At 46.0% G+C, this 19891-nt stretch overlaps 1 protein-coding gene across 2 annotated transcripts in view; it reads left to right on the forward strand.

The window, feature by feature from the left end:
• RAD54L2 (RAD54 like 2) overlaps positions 1-19891 on the forward strand; it is an 82548-nt gene that overhangs the window by 44789 nt on the left and 17868 nt on the right. For both annotated transcript variants that reach the window (XM_016133149.2, XM_036218465.1), the window contains exons 3-9: positions 14449-14650; positions 15567-15706; positions 16164-16280; positions 16605-16831; positions 17565-17747; positions 17892-18025; positions 19177-19373. In XM_016133149.2, the coding sequence (XP_015988635.1) occupies positions 14449-14650; positions 15567-15706; positions 16164-16280; positions 16605-16831; positions 17565-17747; positions 17892-18025; positions 19177-19373 (1200 nt within the window). The remainder of the gene's footprint in view (positions 1-14448; positions 14651-15566; positions 15707-16163; positions 16281-16604; positions 16832-17564; positions 17748-17891; positions 18026-19176; positions 19374-19891) is intronic.

A 19891-nucleotide genomic window follows, 5' to 3' on the forward strand; every position in this document is an offset into this window, starting at 1 on the left:
GCAAATGGCGAGGGTTGAAGGGAATTACTAACTTAGCCTCAGATGCTGACAGGAACCCGTAGACAGTAAAGGAAAAGGGGGGAGCCCCCGGGGTGGGGGGAAGGCCTGCCTGTTTGAGCCTGAGTGTAGGTTGATGACTGTTCACAGATGTTTACACGCTTGTAATCGCCGCTCTAATCAAGATGCAGGAAATATCCATTTTCTCAGAAGGTTCTCCCACGCTCCTCTGCAGTCAGTTTTCCGGGCAACCACTGAGCTGATGTCCGTCATCATAGGTTAGCTTTTCCTGTCCTGGAATTCCGTAGCAGTGCCGTTATACAGCACACATTCTCGCGTGTTCGGCCTCTTGCTCGGCACGTCTGTGAGACTCACCTGTGTTGTCGCAGGTGTCCACAGGGTTTCCTTTTTGACTGTTGAGTAGTATTCCAGGTGCACGAATATGCAGCTTGTTTATCCAGTCACCTGTTAATGGATGTTGAATCTTATGAATAAAGCTGCTCTGAAACATTCCTGTGAAGTTGATATGTCATATTTTTAAATTAGAGCTGTTTTCATTTCTCTTGGATAAAATACCAAGAAGTGAGCTGCTAGGTCATCTGGTAGATGTATGTTCAACTTTATAAGGAGCTACCAAAGTGTGTCCAAAGTGAGTGGATCACTTTATGCTCCTGCCAGCAGTGCATAATGGTACCAGGTGCCCCACACCTTTGCCAGCACTTGGTGTGGTCTGTCTTAATAATTTTAGCCGTTCTAATGGGTGTTAAGCGGTATCTGCTTATAGTTTAAATTTGCATTTTCCTAATGATTTAGAGCCTCTTTTCATGTATTCATTGGCCAGTTGTACATCTCTTTTTGTGAAATATCTCTTCTTCCTCTTTTGCTCTTTATTGAGTTCTAAGAGGTTTTTTTTAAAATATATATATATTCTAAATATAAGTTTTTTATCAGTCATAGGTATTACTGATGTTTTCTACAAGACTAACTTGACTTTTTTTTAAGGATGCCTTTTGCAGAAGTTTTTAATTTTGATGAAGTACACCCATCAGTTTTTTTCTCATGCTTTGAGCTTTTTGTGTCCTGCTTAAGAAATCTTTGTCTACCCTAAAGTCATGTATATTTTCTACTAGGAGTTTTATAGTTTAAGCTTTTATGTTTAGGTCCTTGATCCATTTTGGATTATTTGTATATGATGTGGAATGAGGGTTGAGCTTCATTGTTTTTCTCTATGGATGTCTGTTGCAAGATGTGTGGAAAAGATGATCTTTATTCATTGAATTACTTTGGTACATTTTTAAAGAATCAACTGACCATAAATATGTGGTCTAATTCTGGATTCTGTTCCGTTAATCACTATGTCTTTCCTTATGCAAAAAAACCTTGATTACTGTAGTTTGAATCAGGTAGTACAGGAATTCCAACTTTGTTGTTCTCTATAAACATTCTTTCGATTATTCTAGGACCTTTGCGTATTCGTAAACATTTTGGTTTTCACTGGCCAGCTTGTATTTCGGTCGGAGAGCAGCCGCAGCTGAAACGGCAGACGGAGGCGGGAGCCGCATCGCCTTCTGCGATCCGGCCTTAGAAGCTGCACGGTGTCGCTTCTGTCTTATTCTTTCGGTTATGAGCAAGTGACAGGCCCACCCAGAATGAAGAGAAAGAAATCAGAACCTATTTCTCAATAGCTGTCTGTGTCGTACTTTAGAAAAGCATGCGGGATAGGAGATACTGCATTCACCTTCGGAAAAGCAGCCTGCTACGCTCCACCTTCTCGCCACAGTAATTCCTGTTCCTCCCACAAGCAAAACACGTCGCCCTCTCTCCTCAAGACCCCAGCAAAGTCTCACCCCATTACAGCATCAACTCAAAGTCCAAGATCTTGTCATCTGACTCAGATCCACCTGTCGATGTGGCTTTTAGGTGAAGTCTGTTGAGGCCACTCCCTAGGGACAGTTTCTCTTATCCGAAGACTTTTTATGAACTAAAGAGGCAAGTTGTCTGCCCCTCCACCAACTTAAGATATCAGTACAGGGATAAGATAGATATTCTCCTTTGAAAGGTGGAGAGGAGGGAACGAGAGGCACACAGCAGTCCTCCTTGATCCATAGCAATTCTGGAATCCGTGGCCGAGCCCATTTTCGCCAGTTCCTTGATGAGAACTCAGTATCACAATCTGGGATCTCAGTATTTCTCCAGGGCTTTTGGCTTTATCCTCTGGGCTCTTAGTTCTGCCCTGTGAATAAGTCTTCCATTTCCACAAAGTGGCCTGGATTGCAGCTGAGTCCCAGCCTGCTGACCGCGTCTGGAAGTGTGAGGGTCCAAACCGGTGTTTCCTTTTGTGCTGCATCTGTTTCAGTTCAGGTTCGTATAGTTCCTTTAGAAACTTGTGTATTAGTATAAAATCCACATCGTTAGATTTGTAGCTACACCCACAGATCTCTTCGAGATAATCTCTTTCCTACTCAGCCTTCCTGGGACACTGCTTTGGAACCATACTTTTCAGATTTTTCCGAGCTGTTTTTAACAGAGAAGATCTGCTAGGCATGCCTTTAGGATCTTTAGGAGGGCTTTTGTCTGAAAGGATCTATGAGGCACTGCCTTAAATATTTCTGAGATCATAACAAAGGGTTTTATGGGTGCGCCTTAGATTTCATCTCTGTCTTCCATGTTCCTGCAGGTGATGAGGTGTCTGACACAGTGTCATAGCCCCCTATGACGTTTTCCTTTAGCCTTGTCAGTGATCTCCGTGAGGCCCTTTGGTCTTTGACTACTTTTATTGTTACCAGTCTCCTTGTGGCCCTTCCAGCTTCCACTCACCACCTGATCCCGAACACAATGCCACGGTTTAATTTTTTATTGTGGCAGCATCCCAGGTACCAAATTTCTGTTTCAATTACTATTATCGTGTCATAAATCTCCGTAACAGTTACTGATTTAAACGATAACACTGATTTTATTATTTCTCATGCTTACTATGGGTAAGCTATTCAGGAAGGACCTGGCTGGCTGACTGATATGTAGGCCATCTAGATGTCTCTTGATTGAGGTGTCTTGATTATGGATCACATTTTCCTGTTTCATTGCATATCTGGTGATTTTTGATTAAATAATTTTTTAAAAATCTGTTATCCTCCCCTGAAGAGTGTTCATTCTAATTTTAGCAGACAGTTCCATTTCTAATTGATCACCTTGAACTTGTAAAGCCTCAGTTTCATGCTGTTTTAGTACCAGTCTGTGAAAAGCCCAAGCTATTTCCCAAACCTAATTTGGCAGCACTCAGTCCTTAAACTCTGTCTCCCTGCAGAGCTCGTCATGGTTTGGTTTAACACTTTGTTGGGGAGGATCCAGTTTAGGTCTTACTCTAGAGGGTGGTTCTTACTCCTGGGGACAGCCTTTCTGTTGTCTCAGCTGGGTTTTGGGGCGTTATAAGATGTTCATGAGACTTCGCACCCTGGCGGGTCTGTAGCTCCCAGATTCCCCTGGCTTAGCTCTTCTCTGAGCACCGCTAACTCCTAGTTCCTCTGTTCTTCTCAACCCAGTAACTGCTGTTGCTGGTAACAGATCTCACCATGTTCACGTACAGCCAAGCCCGTAGTCATAGACTCATAGAGGCCTTCACCTGGACTTTTGGGGGCCCCTCTCTTTGCACAATTCCCTTTTTTTCCAAAATTAAAGCCGCTTAAGCTGCCCTGAACCCCGATCTCTGCCTTTTCAGCTTAGCGGTACATTACTTGGACTCCAGCCGTTCATGCTACAGTGGGAGGTCGTCCCCAGGCAGAGTGCTGGGTGATCCTGGGCCCATCTCATGAGTTTCCCCTTTTTTAGCATTCGCAGTTTTGTGCTGCCTATTAAACACTGTCTGAAAGTGCCTTCCTCAAATATTTTGTCCAATTTTATCACTGTTTACAGGAGGAGAGTGTTGCAGTTCTATTACTGCTAACAGATGATCCTAAAACGTACCAGCTTAAACAGTCATTGCATTTGCTCACGATTTCGTGAGTCAGGCGTTCTGGAAGGCAGTGGCTGGGCAGCTTTCCCTGGGCTCTCTCATGCAGTTGCAGTTACCTGAAGGTTTGAGTAGTCTAGACATCCAGATTGACTCACGTGGATGACAGTCAATGCCGGTTGGTGGTGGAGAACTCAGCTGTCTCCCAGGGCGCCCACATGCAGTTGGTCCATGTGGCCTGGATCTCCATACAGCATGGCAGCCACAGCGCAGTCAGACCTTTTAGATGTTGGCTCAGCATTCCGTAACGTCACTTCCATTCTAGTCTTTTGGGTTAATCAGTCATGAGTCTACCCAGACTCAAGGAGAGAGGGTCTTAGCTCTTGTTAGGAGAAGTGTCAAAGAATTTGCAACCATTAAAAAAAAACCACCTCAGAGGGCTAGTTCAGGAACAGTTACTCTGTCACAGCCAGAAGTGGAAGTTCATTCTTCAAGTTTCTATAATGTTATAGAATTATGTTCTAATTTCCATTGGTATTTTTTTGGACTGCAGATCATTTAGACGCGTATGGATTATTCAGAAGTGTATAGATACAGCTGAGAATTTTCTAGTTGTCTTTGTTTTTATTTCTAGCTTAATTCCATTGTGGTCAGATACATACTGTGAATGGTTTCAGTTGTTTAAAATTTGTTCAGATTTGCTTTATGGTCCTGTATACAGGTAGTTTTGATAAATGGTGCATGAGCTGTTGAAAAGAGTATGTGTTTTGTCATTGTCGAGTGAAGTGTTCTAAATATGTTAGTTAATTTAGGTTTGTTAATTATTTCATTCAGCTCTTGTAGAGCCTTACTGGGTTTTTGTCTATTGGCTCTCGTTAGTTATTGAAATAGGTAAGTTAGTCTCTCACCGTGATCATAAATTTGTGTTTTTCTCCTTTTAGCTTTGTCAGTTTTAAGATATTTTGAAGCTAAGGTATTGCGAGCATATGGATTTGGCACCTCTATATCTTCTTTGTATGTCAACCCCTTTGTCGTTATAAAACATCCCTTTTTCTTTCTGGTAGCGCCTCTTACCCTAATGTCTTGTCACCTGATACTTCAGCTTTTGGTTAGTGCTTGTTAGTGTTTATTCTTTAACTTTCAACTTTTTTGCTATTCTTATTTGTGTCACTAGCTTGTTTGCATCAGATAGTTGGATTTCGTTTTTATCCAGCCTTTTAATTGGCATTTTTAGTCCATTTACATTTAATGTAATTACTGATATAGTGTTAAGGCTTATTATCTTACTATTTATTTTCTATCTCATCTTTGTTCTTTTCTCTTTTTTGTTTTAAACAAGTTTTTTAAAAAATAATTCAATTTTCTCATACTAGCTTGTTATATAATCTTTTACTGTACTTTTAATGGTTATTCTAAATTACAGTATATATTCTTGTCTAATATAGATCATCACTTTCATTAGTTCTTTGGCTATATTAGGATCTTAGAACACTTTAAATCTGTTTACTTCTTTCCTGCCTTTTATGTTGCTGTTTTTATGCATCTTAATTTTACATATTTTAAATACCATAAAATGTTGTTTTTCTACAGTCAGTATTCATGTATATTTTCCACATGCATGCCCCTTTTGTCATTCTTCATTCATTCCTTCATTTCTGTTTTATGGATGAGATCATTTTCTGTCTGAAGAACTTCCTTTGGTATTTATTTTTGTGTACATTTCCTTGTAACAAATTTAGTTCTGTGTTTATGTTTGTCTGAAATGTCTTTATCTTGCCTTCACTTTTGAGTGATATATTAGTAAAAATTTCTAGGTTGCTAGTTGCATTCTTCCGACACTTAGAAGCTTTTCCACTGTCTTCCGGCGTCTGCCGTGTCTCAAAACTTCACTGTCGTTCTTATTGTCGCTCCTTCGAAGGTAGCATGCTCTCTCCACTCGTGACAGCTCGTGTGACTTTCTGTTTATTAGTTTTCAACAGTTTTGCTATGATCTCCACAGGGATGGTTTTCTTTATATTTATCCAACCTGGCACTTCACAGAGCTGCTTGATTCCAGGTACTATATATTTTGTTTTCAGAATTTCCTTTTGTTTGTTTGTTTGTTTTTAATATTCTGATTACCTGGTGACATTCTCAATCTTTCCATTAGTTCTCGCCATTTCTTTCTTTGTTTTCTTGCACACTTTTATCAGCTACTTTTTTTAGTATCTGAGTCACCAGTGATTCTGGTTCTGTCGTCTGTTTATTCCTCTTAGTTTTTCATCATTTGGTCTTATCTCCTGGCATATCTGGTAATTTTTCATTGAATGTTGGGTATTGTATATAAAAAAAATTGTATAGACAATGGTTGATATCTTTAGAGAGGGTTTCTCTTCTAGGCAGATACAGGGGGGGCCGATCACCTTAATCCAGTTGCACAGAGATTAATAAAAGTTGGATCCTAGTTTATAAGCCCTTATTTACTTCTGGCACACTCCTGCTTCTAGGGCATAGCCATCCCACAGGTCCTGCCTGAGAGCTGCGGTGTTCACTGCTCTGCGGGGTCCTAAATTCTAATTCTGTCTTCTCTGCACCTTGAGATGATAGAAATATCTGCTCTGCTTTTCAGTGGTTTTCTATATAGCTTCTTAGTGTCCTATCTCATTCAGCTTCAGAATGAAGCAGGTGACTTGAAGAACATGAGTGAGATTTTGGTTCAGTTCTGCCTTCTCTTTCACCAGGATCTTGGCTCTTGTCTCCAATTTTTGTCTTTTTAGCGCCACAAAATTGTCAAAAGCTCTTCTGGTGTCTCTCTTAGTAAGAGTCTTCTGTTTGGGTGACGTAGCTTCTCAGCTTCTTGCTCCAGCACCCAGACTTGGCAAAAGGGGGGAGGGGGAAATGGCTGCGGAATGCTGGCTCTCCTCTTACGGATTCCTTCTTCTCTGGAATCTTGTTCCTCCAACTTCTGGTCATCTCAGCAGGCTTTCAGTGCCTTCAAAAGGGTTGTTGTTGTTGTTGTTGTTGTTGTTTTAATTCGATAACATACTTTTAGCCGTTCTTGGTGCAAGCATTGGTTTGCTTCAAGCTGTTCCATCTTAGCTGGAAGCAGCAGTGCCAACCCAACTTTAAATATATGCATAATATTTTCTTATTGAGATATAATTCACCATTTTGAAGTGTACTATTTCAGAGATTTTTGCTATGTTCATAAGGTTGTGCAACCGTCACCACTGTCTAATTTCAGAACATTTTTCTTCACCCCAGAAAGAAATGCTGTCGCTCATAAGCAGACACTCACTACCCTGTCCCCAGGCCCTGGCAACCGCTATCCTGTCTGTCTGTTCTGGGCATTTCTATAAATGGAATCATACAATATGTGGCCTCTTGAGTCTGACTTCTTTAACTTAGCATAATGACTAAGCCAACTCTGTGTGCGGGGGGGGTGCAAAATAAATATAACATAAAATTTACAATTTTAGCCATTTTTAAGTGTACAGTTCAGTGGCATTAAGTCGTGTAATCATCACGACTGTCCATCATCAGAACCTTTTCATCATGTCATACTGAAGCTCTGCCCATTAGACAGTTACTCCCTGGGCCCTGCTCCCCACACCCTTGGGAACCACCATTCTGCTTTCTGTCACTGTGATTTTAACTGCTCTAAGTACCTCATACAGGTGGAATCATACGGTAGTTATCTTTTTGTGACTGGCTTGTTTTACTTAATATCCTCAAGATTTGTCCATGTCATAGCGTGTGTCAGAATTTCTTTTTTAAGGCTAAATAAAATTCCATCGTAGGTATGTATCATGATTTGCTTATTCTTTCATCTGTGATGGGTACTTGGGATGCTTCCATGTTTCAGCTGTTGTGAATGATGCTGCTGTCAACATGGGTGTGTAAATATTTCTTCAAGACTCTGCTTTCAGTCCTTCTGCGTACACAGCCAAAAGTAGAATGGCTGGGTCCATGTGGTAATTCTGCGTTTAATTTTTTGAGGACTCGCCGTACTGTCTTTCACAGCGGCGGCTCCACGTTACGGTCCCACCAGCAGTGCATAAAGGCTCCAGTTTCTCCACATCCTGCTAACACTCGTTTTTTATTTTTTAATAGTGGCCATCCCGATGGGTGCGAGGTGGTATTTATTGTCATTTTGATTTATATTTCCCTAATGATTAGTAGTGTTGAGCATCTTTTCATATGCTTATTGGTCATTCGGATATCTTCTTTGGAGAAAAGTCTCTTTATGTCCTTTGCCCATTTTGAGTCAGTTTTGTTGTTGTGTCTTAGGAGTTCTCTATATATTCTGGACATTAATCCCTTATCAGATATATAATTTGCAAATATTTACCGCTATTCCATGGGTTGCCTGTTTACTCTGTTGATAGCATCTTTTGATGTACGACTTTTAAATTTCCATGAAGTCCCCCTCGTCTTTTTTTCCTTTTATTGCCTTTGCCTTTGGTGTTATATCCGAGAAACCATTGCCATGAAGCTTCTCCTCTGTATTTGCTTGTGAGAGTTTTATAGTTTTAGGTTTTACATTTAGGTCTTACATAGAGAGAATCCCTGACTCTTTCAAAAAATATTTTTACTGTTAATTTATTCAAATCCATTTTGAGGTAATTTTTGTATATAGCATAAGGTAAGGGTCCAATTTCATTCTTCTGCATGTGGCTGTCGAGTTTCCTCAACACCATTTGCTGAAAGTACCGTACTTTTCCTAGTAAATGATATTGGTACTCTTCTTGAAAATCATTTGACCATATATGTGAGGATTTATTTCTGGGCTCTCAGTTCTTTTCCATTGGTCTGTATATTGGTCTTTATGCCAGTACCATGCAGTATTGATTACTGTAGCTTTATAGCATGTTCGCTCATTTGTTTCTGTATAGCTGCTTTTGAGCTACGATGTCAAAGTTGAATTGCAACAGAGACTTTATAGCCCAAAAAACTTAAAGTATTATTGACTATCTGGCCCTTTATAGAAAAAGTTTGCCAATTCCAGGACGTTAAAGCTTTTTGCTCGTTTCCCCAGCTATAGTGGATTGTACAACAAATAAGTAAATCAAAAATAAAAATAATTTTTATGAAAATACTTATACCACTCTAGATGCAAATGAAAAATAATAAACAGCCCAAATGCCCAGCAGCAAGAGAATGACAAGCATTCTTTGATATACTGGAAGCCAGACATTAAAATGACAAGTATGTGGATTGTGTCAAAGGAATATTTATAGGTAACAGGTGACCCAAAGAAGACCACAAAGTGGTGTGTATTCTTCGATTACCAGTATAAAATAGGCACATATATATTAATGAATGTGGAAAACCTGAGACCTAAATAGTTTAGAGATTAACGCTCATTACATTTTATTTTCCATTAAAACTAAAAAAATTTTTAAAAAGTCATGAATTTTTTTATTTGGGAAAATATGAAACATAATAAAAAAATAGGAACAGCAGAGAAATAAACCCTGTTTCCCTATAGTCGCTTCAGTAGTCGATAATACAGGGCTCGTCTTGTTTCATCTGTTTCCCGCAACCTTAGGTCATTTCGAAGTAGATCCTTCACGTAACTTTTTATCTGTAAACACTTCAGTGTCTTTCTTCTCTAACATATAAGCTCTAAAAAAGCAAAAAGCCAAATACACACTGTAGCATATCACACCTAAATTTTTAAAGTCAATTCCTTATAAAATACCTAGATAACCCCAGATTATCTTTAAAAAGTAATTTTTCCTGTTACTTTATTAAAATCACTGCAGGGTCCACACTGAGTTGATTCGTCTTTAACTCTCTTCGGCAGGTAAGCCTCCCCTACCGCTGTCCTTTCCTTTTTGCCCAAAACTCACTTGTAGAAGGAAAGGGTCCACTCGCACTGTCGTTGCGCCCGGTTCCAGATGTCACCGATTGCATCCCTGAACTTAACACAGTCAGTCCTTGGTCCCCTGTACTTTGGCAGAGTGGGCATGAGGTTCCGGGTGTGTTCGGACGCGCGGTCCTCGCTGTGGCGCGCGCGTCACAGGTTTGGGTGTCTGCATCCTGTCGCATCATGTCGGGAGGCGCGCGGGAGGAGTTGGAATCCACCGATCTTCACTGACACAGATGGGACTGGGGGGGAGACGGGAGGAAGCAGCTGGAGAAGGGCCCCGGCAGTGTGTGCGCCTCGCACCCGCAGTGAGTGCAAAGTGGGGGTCTTTATTGCAGAGCTGCTGTTGGCCTCGCCGGGTTTGTTTCGAAGGTCCTCATTCCTGAGGAGCGTGTGTAGGTGCTCCTCGGCGTTGGCGCAGCCCTGGCGATTACTGCCCGCAGCGGCCTCACGGGAAGGAGAAGTGTCAAGGGTGTTTGCAGACGGGTCTGATTCTGTGATTCCGTGATCCCGAGCCTGGGTCACATTGACTTGTATGTAAACCGTGCAGACACTGATTTCTCTTTGCTGTCTAGCAAAGCACATGCCTCTTTACCCTCTTTTTGAACCTTCACCCCCCCACCCCCGCCCCAGTGGTTTTTTGAGGATTAAATTCTAGAGTTTGGAGGAGGGCTATTTTTCAAAAGTTTAATTATTTCGATTAGGTTTTAAATTCACATGGTTCAGTATTCAGGAGGTTCAAAGGAGCATGTAGTGAAAAGTTACATTTTGATTTAAGGAAAAATTAATTATGGAAATTTTGAAATAACTGTTATTATGAAGCATAGTTTAAGATGTGGCATAATGTTATGTAGAAACCAGACATTTCATCATGAGCATCATGAAGCAGCAGTGAAGCCATTATAAAACACTGACTCATGTGACAACAAACTAAATATTAGCACATCAACTAAAGCTCTCCAAGGAGCAAACAGTAAAAATCCAGAAGCCGAGGATTTGTTCAGAGAATGCTGGGTGGTAAGGAGCTGGTTTAGACTCTACATAAAGGAAGGGGGAACCTGTGTCCGAGCTAAGTGTGCGTGAGAACTTCATGTGCTGTCTCTAATCATCTTTAAATTGCTCCTGCACTTGGCCACATTGAACCCCATGCCAAACAGGAATTCACAGCCAGACCTTACAAGTTGGAAAGTTTGATGGTGAATTTGTCTGTGATATTGAAAGACTTTCAGGTTCTGTTCTTCCTCCTCCCCGGAGCAGCCCAGTCTGTAAGGCAGAGAGCAGAAGAAGGAAATAAAACAGTGGGCAACAAGTTCCCACTGCAGTGCAGATCCGGTTCAAACCCCTTGGCCTCACGGGGAAGGCCCACCCTCTGTCCTCTGTACTTCTGACTCTGTCCTATCTACCTCCTCGCTCACCTTGCCCTCAGCTGCTCCTCCAGGTGGTTCCTCAATAAATTTGTTTATGAAATAGAAACAAAACAAAAGGCCTTGAGGCCAGGAGAGCATCAAAGGTCATTATCAAAGCCAGATCAGAGGGCCAAGCACAACTGCAAGTCGAAGTGTGCCAACCCAGTCCCAAGTGTAATTGCGGTGTAGGCCCCGGTGCGGTGTTGGCGAAAGTGGCCATTTAGCAATAGATATCCCCCCTCTCGGGGAGTCTGCTGTCCGGACACCTGTACCCTTGGGAGGAGGAATTTGATGGCCTCGCTTTTTAGGCGGCAAGAATGACTCGCGTTAGGAGGAGGTGACGGTAGTGTTATGTGACAATGCCATGGAAGTCTTAGCTCTTTGGAGGGGCGGGAGCCCCGAAGGGAGAGATCGTTCTTCTTAAGGAAAACAGATTGCTGCGCCCCTTCCCGTAGCGCTTCGGGCGGGAGAGGAAGAGGACCGCGTGGGGGGTGGGGGTTCGGGAGGCAGGCGGGCCGACGCGCAGCTCCACTTCGGGGCCTCTCCTTTAGATCTCATGTCCGTCTGGGCACACGAGCAGGGCCACCCTGCCTCCTCAGCGGGCGGAACAAGTCCGCGAGCCACGGCTCGCGCTGCGCCCCGGCGCGTCTTGCCGCCCCGGACCCTGCGGTCTCTGCCGCAGGTGCAGTGGTGACGGGGAAGGGACTGCGAGGCTTCCTCCGCTCGTGCGTGTCAGTTAGGTGTCCCGGGTCCCATCGCGAGCGTTCTTTGTCTGGCGCCTCCCTCGGCCATTTCCCCGTTGCTCTTCAGGAGCCAAAGGTCACCTGCCTGCCGCCTGCAGGGGTCTCCCAGTGTGCGGGCCAAGGAAGATGCTGCCGGGGCTGCTGCAGAGAAGCGAATCGCCCCGGGCGTTCCTGTGCGAGTGTGGGCCCCACGTGCGCACACGTCCACAGCCCGCCATCGCCCTCCCGCTGCACTGGGCCAGTGGCCACGCCAGCTTCCGCTCCCCACCCCCACGCCGGGCAGTGGTCCTTCCTGGGAGGGCGTTGACGTCTGTGCTGGTCTCCAGGAAGGCTCTCGGGCCGTCTACACCTGGGTCCGCCTCGGCGACGGGATGCTGGGCAGAGCCAGGGAGGTGGTCGATGGGCTGGAAGGCCTGCCCTCCGTTGCTTTGCTGCTCTTTTTAGCCAGTATTTTCCCACCCGTTCTACCTTGTTTAAAGTCTCTGTTCCTGTCGCCTGTGCTCCTGTGTCAGCCTCCAGTGTTCCTTCTGTTCGCCTTTATCACTCAGTTCCTACCCATCCTGTTAGATCAACTCCGGATCTCACCGGTCCTCAGGAAGCGCCCCCACCCCCGGCCCTGAGCAAGGCCGGGCCAGGGGTCCTTTCCCCAGGTGTCGTTCTCAGGCGCTCTCCCCCCAGCACTGTGTCCGTACGTGTTCCCCACGGGGACCATGCCGTTGTGCCTTGGCGCGGGGCCTGGTACGGGGCAGATGCCCAGACGTGTGTCAGGCCGAACTGAAAGCGAAGGCAGAGAGAGGCACCGGTGGCCGTTTGTGGCAGTTCCACGTGGAGAGGTTTAGAGTGAAAATGTCTACGCCCTCGCGCGGGCTGTGTTTGTGTGTGCGTGCTTGCAATGACAACAAAATGCAGTTTGCACTCGGCATTTCTTTTTAAAAAATAATAAGTGCTATTTTTAGTTTTTTAAAATTATAGTTGATATTCAATATTATATTAGTTTTAGGTGTATAGCATACACCTACATGGTTGAACATTTATGTAACTTATGAAATGACCCCCCCGATAAGGCTGGTGCCCCCCGACACCACACATAGTTATTACCATGTCATTGACCATATTCCCTATGCTGTGCTTCACATCTCGGCGACTTCTTTTGTCACTGCTAGTTTGTACGACTTAGTCCCTTCGCCTTTGTCACCCTCCATCTGGCAACCATCGGTTTGTCCCCTGTACCTGTGAGTTTGTTTCCATTTTGTTTATTTAGTTTTTTAAATTCCACATATAAGCAAAGCATATGATACTTGTCTTTCTCTGTCTGACTTATTTCACTTACCATAACACCCTCTAGGTCCATCCATGTTGTCACAAATGGTAAGATTTCATTCTTTTTTATGGCTGAGTAATATTCCAGTGTGTGTGTGTGTGTGTGTGTGTGTGTGTGTGTGAGAGAGAGAGAGAGAGAGAGAGAGAGAGAGAAACAGACAGACAGACACAGACACACACACACACACACACATCTTCTTTATCCAGTTGTCTGTCACTGGTCACTCAGGTTGCATCCATAGCTCAGCTATTTTAAATAATGCTGCAGTGAACATAGTGATACATATATCTTTTTAAATTAGTGTTTTGGATCTCTTTGGATAAATGCCCAGGAGTAGGATTGCCGTGTCGCGTGGTAGTTCCGTTTTTGATTTTTTGCATAACCTCTGTACTGTTGTCCGTAGCGGCTGTACCAATTTGAAATCCTAGCAGCAGCGCGTGAGGGTTCCCTTTTCTCCCCATCCTCCCGACACTTGTTTGTTGATTTATTGATGACAACCCTTCTGACAGGTGTGAGGCTGTGTCTCATTGTGGCTTTAGCTCGCATTTCTCTGATGATTAGTGATGTTGAGCATCTTTTCATATGTGTGTTGGCTTCTGTGTGTCCTCTTCAGAGAAATGTCTCTTCGGGTCCTCTGCCCAATTTTTAATCAGATTATTTAGAAAAGAAACTCCTTGAAGGGAAGGAGTCCTATGTAAAATATTCCTTCAAATATCTACGACAGTGATTGCCGTGTTGTAAGCCCTTGTTAGGTGGTTGCTGAATTAAACGAGTGGACACTTTAAGGCACCGAAAGGCGTTTTCTCCGTTTTCTCCCTGGTGGCAGATGAGACTTGCCTAGAGTCATACGAGTGAGTGTGAGCAGTGTTTGGAACCCCGCGGCCCCTTTCTGGGCAGTCCAAGGCCATGAGGCCTCCGCACCCTGATCGTAGTGCTAACTTATAGCAGGAGTGATGGCTCTCAGTTTCCGTGAGCCTCTGGTAAGTCCTTGCAACAGCTCTGAAGTGTGGCGTCCCCTTTTCCTCATTTTACGGACAAGTCAGTTGAGGTTCAGAGTTGTCTAAGTTACTTGCCTTAGATGACCAGCTAACAGGTCGCTGAGTTAAGGTTTGAACCCAGGTGTGTCTGGCGTCAAAACCCAGTAAAAGTTGGTCCGTGGCACCTCTTTCCCTTTGTCTTTTCAGACCCATCCCTGGACGACATGTGTGGCACTGAGTGCGCCCAGCTGGGGGAAGATGGGCAGCGGCCACCACGGTGCACTTCAACTACCTCATCTCAGTCTGAGCCTTCAGAACAGCTTAGGCGCCACCAAGGCAAGAGCCTAGCCTCCGAGGACCCCAAAAAGAAGAGAGCTCAGAAGCCCTCGCACATGCGGAGGAACATACGGTGAGCTGCGCTCCAGGGACGAGGGAGGGAGGGAGCCGAGCTCTCGCCTTCGTTCGAGGCTGGCAGTGGCAGAGGCCTGGTCCGAGCAGGAAAGGCCTCTCCCTCGAGGGGAAGGGCGTAAGCCGTGTGCCTCCGTGAACAGTGAAGGCGCAGCGCAGGCCCCCGGGGCCGGGGTGGGTGCGGGTGGTGCTCGAGCCCCACTGGGGGATGGTAGGGTGCTCTGGGCGGGCTCTGTTGCTTCCTTTATTTTTTCCTGATGTCTCAAAACAAGAGGAGATGAAAGAAGTTGAGTTCTGCTCTTCTTAGAGCTCAGCTTCAGTTGGCGGGGGACTGTCTGGTCCAAGGACAGGCTTCTTCCTTCAGCTAAGAAATCAGCAGATGCGAACATCCTTAGCCGCCCAGGTCCCCAGCAGCCCCTCCGTCTGCCAGACGGCAGTTTCGCTATTGAAAGGAGATAAATGATGTTTCTCTCCCCTACCTGCATCTGTTATTTTATTTTATTTTTTTAACGTAATGACAACTTTAAATTATTTCCCTAAGTTCGGGAAACAAAAATGTATAGCTATTCATAATCCTGCTTTGCTGTATACCAACTCAGTTTTTCAATGCCGCTTTTCAGCTTTGTGAATCAATCACATGTTGCTCTGCTTTACTCGTGGTCCATTACGTGCAGAGATGAGTCGGCAGGGCTGTCTGTCAAGGAGTTAAATGATATGAAAACTATATAAGCCCAGAACCACCTGAGCCTTGAAGTCGCCCTCCATTTTTTTTTTTTTAAACTCGCTCATTGCGCGGATTTAGCGGGACCGACGTGGCTTCTGCCACCTCAGCAGTCTGAGCGCGGCAGCGATGGTTTCCCGCTGGTGCTTGACATTTCGTTGCCCGGATCTCAAGTGCCGTCTCATTTAATGTGTAGGAAGCTGCTCCGGGAGGATCAGTTGGAGCCAGTTACCAAAGCAGCACAACAGGAAGAGTTGGAAAGAAGGAAACGCCTGGAGCAGCAGAGGAAGGATTACGCGGCCCCCATTCCCACTGTTCCCTTGGAGTTTCTTCCCGGTGAGCAGTGGAGGTGGCAGGAGAGGCCCCGCGCTGGGGGCGGGGACGGAGGTGCTCAGCCAGCACGGAGGTCAGGGACACATCTGCAAGGAGGTTGTGACCTCTCAGGAATCCTTTCAAGTCATTCAGCTTCTGAGAGCACACAATCAGAGGACTCTCCTTTGAAAAGTTAAGGTGGATAAAGATGTACTCTTCAAATTGATCTTATTTAGATTTTTTCCCCCTTAACTTTGGATCTTAACATGCCAAGGGATTGGGACCTTTTCTAGAGGTCAGTGGATGTTAGGAGAAGAGGGGATTTGGAAAGAAGGCCGAGGCTTTTGAGGCGCCCTCTACTTCTCTCCTCTGGGACAGTCCCGGTGAGAGCAGCAAAGGAGGCAGGGTGGTGAAGCGTTCTGGGAAATGATGTTCGCGCCGCCTGTGATTTTGACATTCCCTTCCACCTTTCTCTCCCTAGAGGAAATTGTCTTAAGAGCAAGTGATGGTCCCCAACTGCCTCCTCGAGTCTTGGCCCAGGAAGTCATTTGTTTGGACAGTAGCAGCGGCAGCGAGGATGAAAAGAGCAGTCGCGATGGTAAGATCGAGCCGGAGGTGCCCTTTCTTGCTCCTGACCCAGAGTTCACCCTGAGAGATTAGCTGCACCTCTGAGCAGAACAAGGAGAGTCCTTCCTCGTTCACTGCGAGGTCTGACTGACTAATCTCCCTGAGTCGTCGTCGTAAATGTCAGTTTCTCTCTTGTCTTAACTTGAAGCTGGAAGAGAGAAATAATAAAAATCGAAATTTTTATGAGTGACGACAGTTCTGCCTTTGTTTCCGTGATCTTTCGCTGTAGCAACGGGCAGTAAATTACCTCTTCCCCTCGGGTTTCGTTCGTGTTGTGTTTTGTTGGCTGTCTCAGAGGTGATCGAACTGAGCTCCGGGGAGGAGGACACTCTGCACATTGTGGACAGCAGCGAGTCCGTCAGTGAGGACGACGAGGAAGAGGAGAAGGGCGGCACCCACGTGAACGACGTCTTAAACCAGCGCGACGCCCTGGGCCGGGTCCTCGTCAACCTGAACCACCCTCCCGAGGAGGAGAATGTCTTCCTGGCCCCGCAGCTGGCACGGGCGGTGAAACCTCATCAGGTACGGCCGATCCCGCCGCCTCTTCCTTTCCTTCCAGCGTCCTTGCTGTGGACATCGCCGGCTGGTGGACGTTGGCATCACGGCCTCTGAAGTGCTTGTTTGGTACCACGAGCGGCTATTGGAAAGGCCTGGTCCATCTTTCCTAGCAGTTGATGCTTCAGGATTCCTGCCGAATGGGAAGGGACAAGCCTCAGGGTTACCCTATCCTGTAGAACGTGCTGGATCTCTTGGCTTAATGATCTCGAGCCTCCTGCAAGATCTGCAAGACTGACTGAGACGCCCTCTGGAGAGCAGGGCTTGGGTTAGGAAGTAGTCAGGAGCAGAGCAGTTTGTGCTGCCCAGAGCCTGGAACCAGGACCGTGAGTGGAAGTTCTGTAAAGGCAAAGGTCCCGCACCACGAGAGCTCTCACGGTCAGAACTGCTGCTCGTGGAATGGGCAGCCGAGGGCAGCCAGGCCAGGCTGAGTAAAAGGCCCTGTCAGGAATTTGGCACTGCCAGTTCTCGCCTGGCGCGGGCCACTGCACCAGGTGAATGTTCTTCTGTGTCTTCTCCAGGGCCGTCACCCGCCAACAGACTGGCGAGGGTCCAGGGAAGTTTCTGCAGCCGCCCACACCAGCTGTCTGATGTAGTTCCCGCTCATTCACATAATTCTAACTGGTTCTGAAGTCAGTAAAACTGGAGCGCTGGCCTTTGCCAGCCCTTCTGACATTTGTCTTTGTGTGTCCCTTGTCAGATCGGCGGGATCCGGTTCTTGTATGATAACCTGGTTGAGTCCCTGGAGAGGTTTAAGACCAGTAGTGGCTTTGGCTGTATCCTGGCCCACAGCATGGGTCTGGGGAAAACTTTGCAAGTGATCTCCTTCGTCGACGTCCTCTTCCGCCACACGCCAGCCAAAACTGTCCTTGCCATTGTGCCGGTAAGAGTTTGGGAAGCCACACACCCTTTAGTCACTCCTGTGAAGAGCTCTGGGTTAATGCCTTACTGGGCACTAAGAAGCTGGATGAGCTCAGCCCTGGGCTTGTTCCTTAAAACTGTCTTTTTGGCCTTGGCTTTCTCACAGGTTAATACTCTTCAGAATTGGCTGGCGGAGTTCAACATGTGGCTCCCAGCGCCTGAAGCCCTTCCAGCTGACAACAAGCCTGAGGAAATCCAGCCTCGGTTCTTTAAAGTCCACATCTTGAATGACGAGCACAAGTAGGTGGCCTGCCCCCTCCTCTGTGCCCGTTCCCGGTCGCCTTCTCCCCGGGCCCGGGTGTCAGGGCAGCGTCCTTGCGTGTGCGTCCCGCCCTCTCAGACTCCTTGGGTGTCTTCAGGTGTCCCTCTCGCTCTCCCTGCTCCTCATCTCTTCTCTGCCTACCCTTTCAGTAAAGTCAGAGTTACGTAGCCTGGGAAACTTCTTGCGTTGTGCTTGAGGATGCTTTTAAGTCCTGAAAAATCTGCACGCATGGCCACATTTTCCATGTCGTAGTAGCGAAACTTTCCATCTTTTATCGTTTCACCTTTACCTTTCTCATCAGTTCCTCCTTTTAAACACCAATCTATCGTTGACCTTTAATGGCCCAGCTCCTAAGCTCTGCAAGGTACAAACCTTTTCTTGTTTTAGATTTAAATAAAATTATTTATATTCCCAGTCCATAGAGTCAACCCAGTTTCCAAAAATCTAAAGCTGTTTCTTGATGCAAGCCAGCCATCCGTGCTCTGCCCTTGTCGACGGGGTGTTGGGAAGGCAGACTTTCTTTTCCGGAGAGGCTGTCTTTTGTGACGTTTGGTCATGCACATCAAAATGAGGGGACTGTGAGTGGCCCCACAGGTGACCGATCAGCAGCTCTTTCTTAGATTTCAGGACTGTTAGTCCCCATGCAGTTAATGAATACAGCCAGGGCTCAGTTTTTGGGAGTGAGGGAACTATGCCGAGTGTCGTCTTGTCTCCGCTGCGCCCTCTTTCCTTCTACCTGTCCTGGGCTCTTTATTTCCTGGAGCCTGAGCAGGTGAAATGCAGAATGTTGCCCTTGCTTTTAGTACCTTGTATTTACGATGGGAAAAGCTTGAAATCCTGTCTCGAATATAGACTTGTAGTCTTGCACATATGTCCAGGGGAGTTGTTGCTTTTGCTTGCCTGGTGCTATTGAATTTCTGTTTTTGCTGTTTAGCCATCAGTGACCCAGTCCATCTTCAGTGCAGTTAGCATCTCCAGGAGGCTGGGACAGTCCTTGGGCAGCCGGCCAGCGCTGCGATGCTGCCACGGGAAGTCTGTGGCTGCAGGAGTCAGCAGGGCTGGGACCGTGAGGAGCTCTTCCCTGGGAGCGGTGGCCGCGATAACGTGTTCTCTCTGTTCACTCTTGCAGGACAACGGCAGCCCGTGCTAAAGTGATGGCTGATTGGGTGTCAGAGGGTGGGGTGCTGCTGATGGGGTACGAAATGTACAGACTCCTCACCCTGAAGAAATCCTTTGCCACAGGTAGACCGAAGAAAACCAAGAAACGTTCTCACCCGGTCATCATTGATCTGGATGAGGAGGATCGACAGCAGGAGTTTCGAAGAGGTGGGCAGCCTACCCTGGGAATGCTCTTAGCAGTGTCTCAGGACAAAAAGTGGTGTCTGCGGTAGCACCTGCCACAGGTGAAGCATCATCGGTGTGAGTTGTGTTGTGTTGTAGCAGAAATCCTGGTCCCCAAGATAGGCGGGGTGACCTCTGGCTCTCAGAGGTCCTGCTCTCTCTGCAGGCTGTGGACTTCCGGTTAGGCCACACCAGAGACTGGCTTTGAGGAGACTGCCCTGCCCTTCTGGCCCCGTTTCTCTCTCAGGACAGTTGGGAGAGTAACTGAGGGAGGGATATTCTGAGACAGCCTGAAGGAAATATTTATAAAACACTTAAGTCACTGAGATACAGAGTAATAATAATATTGTTTGTGACTTTGTAAAAAGAAATTATCAAATTATCCCGGTTTTTTTAGTGAAAGCCATTCTTCTTGTAGTTCTACTCCCTTTTCTACGGGGCCTTTGCTCATTTGGGAGAGTATTTTTAGGGTTCAGAGGCTGTTTCGTTTTATAGTTCTCTTC

The sequence above is a fragment of the Rousettus aegyptiacus genome, unplaced genomic scaffold (assembly GCF_014176215.1).
Source record: "Rousettus aegyptiacus isolate mRouAeg1 unplaced genomic scaffold, mRouAeg1.p scaffold_m13_p_4, whole genome shotgun sequence".
Taxonomy (NCBI): domain Eukaryota; kingdom Metazoa; phylum Chordata; class Mammalia; order Chiroptera; family Pteropodidae; genus Rousettus; species Rousettus aegyptiacus.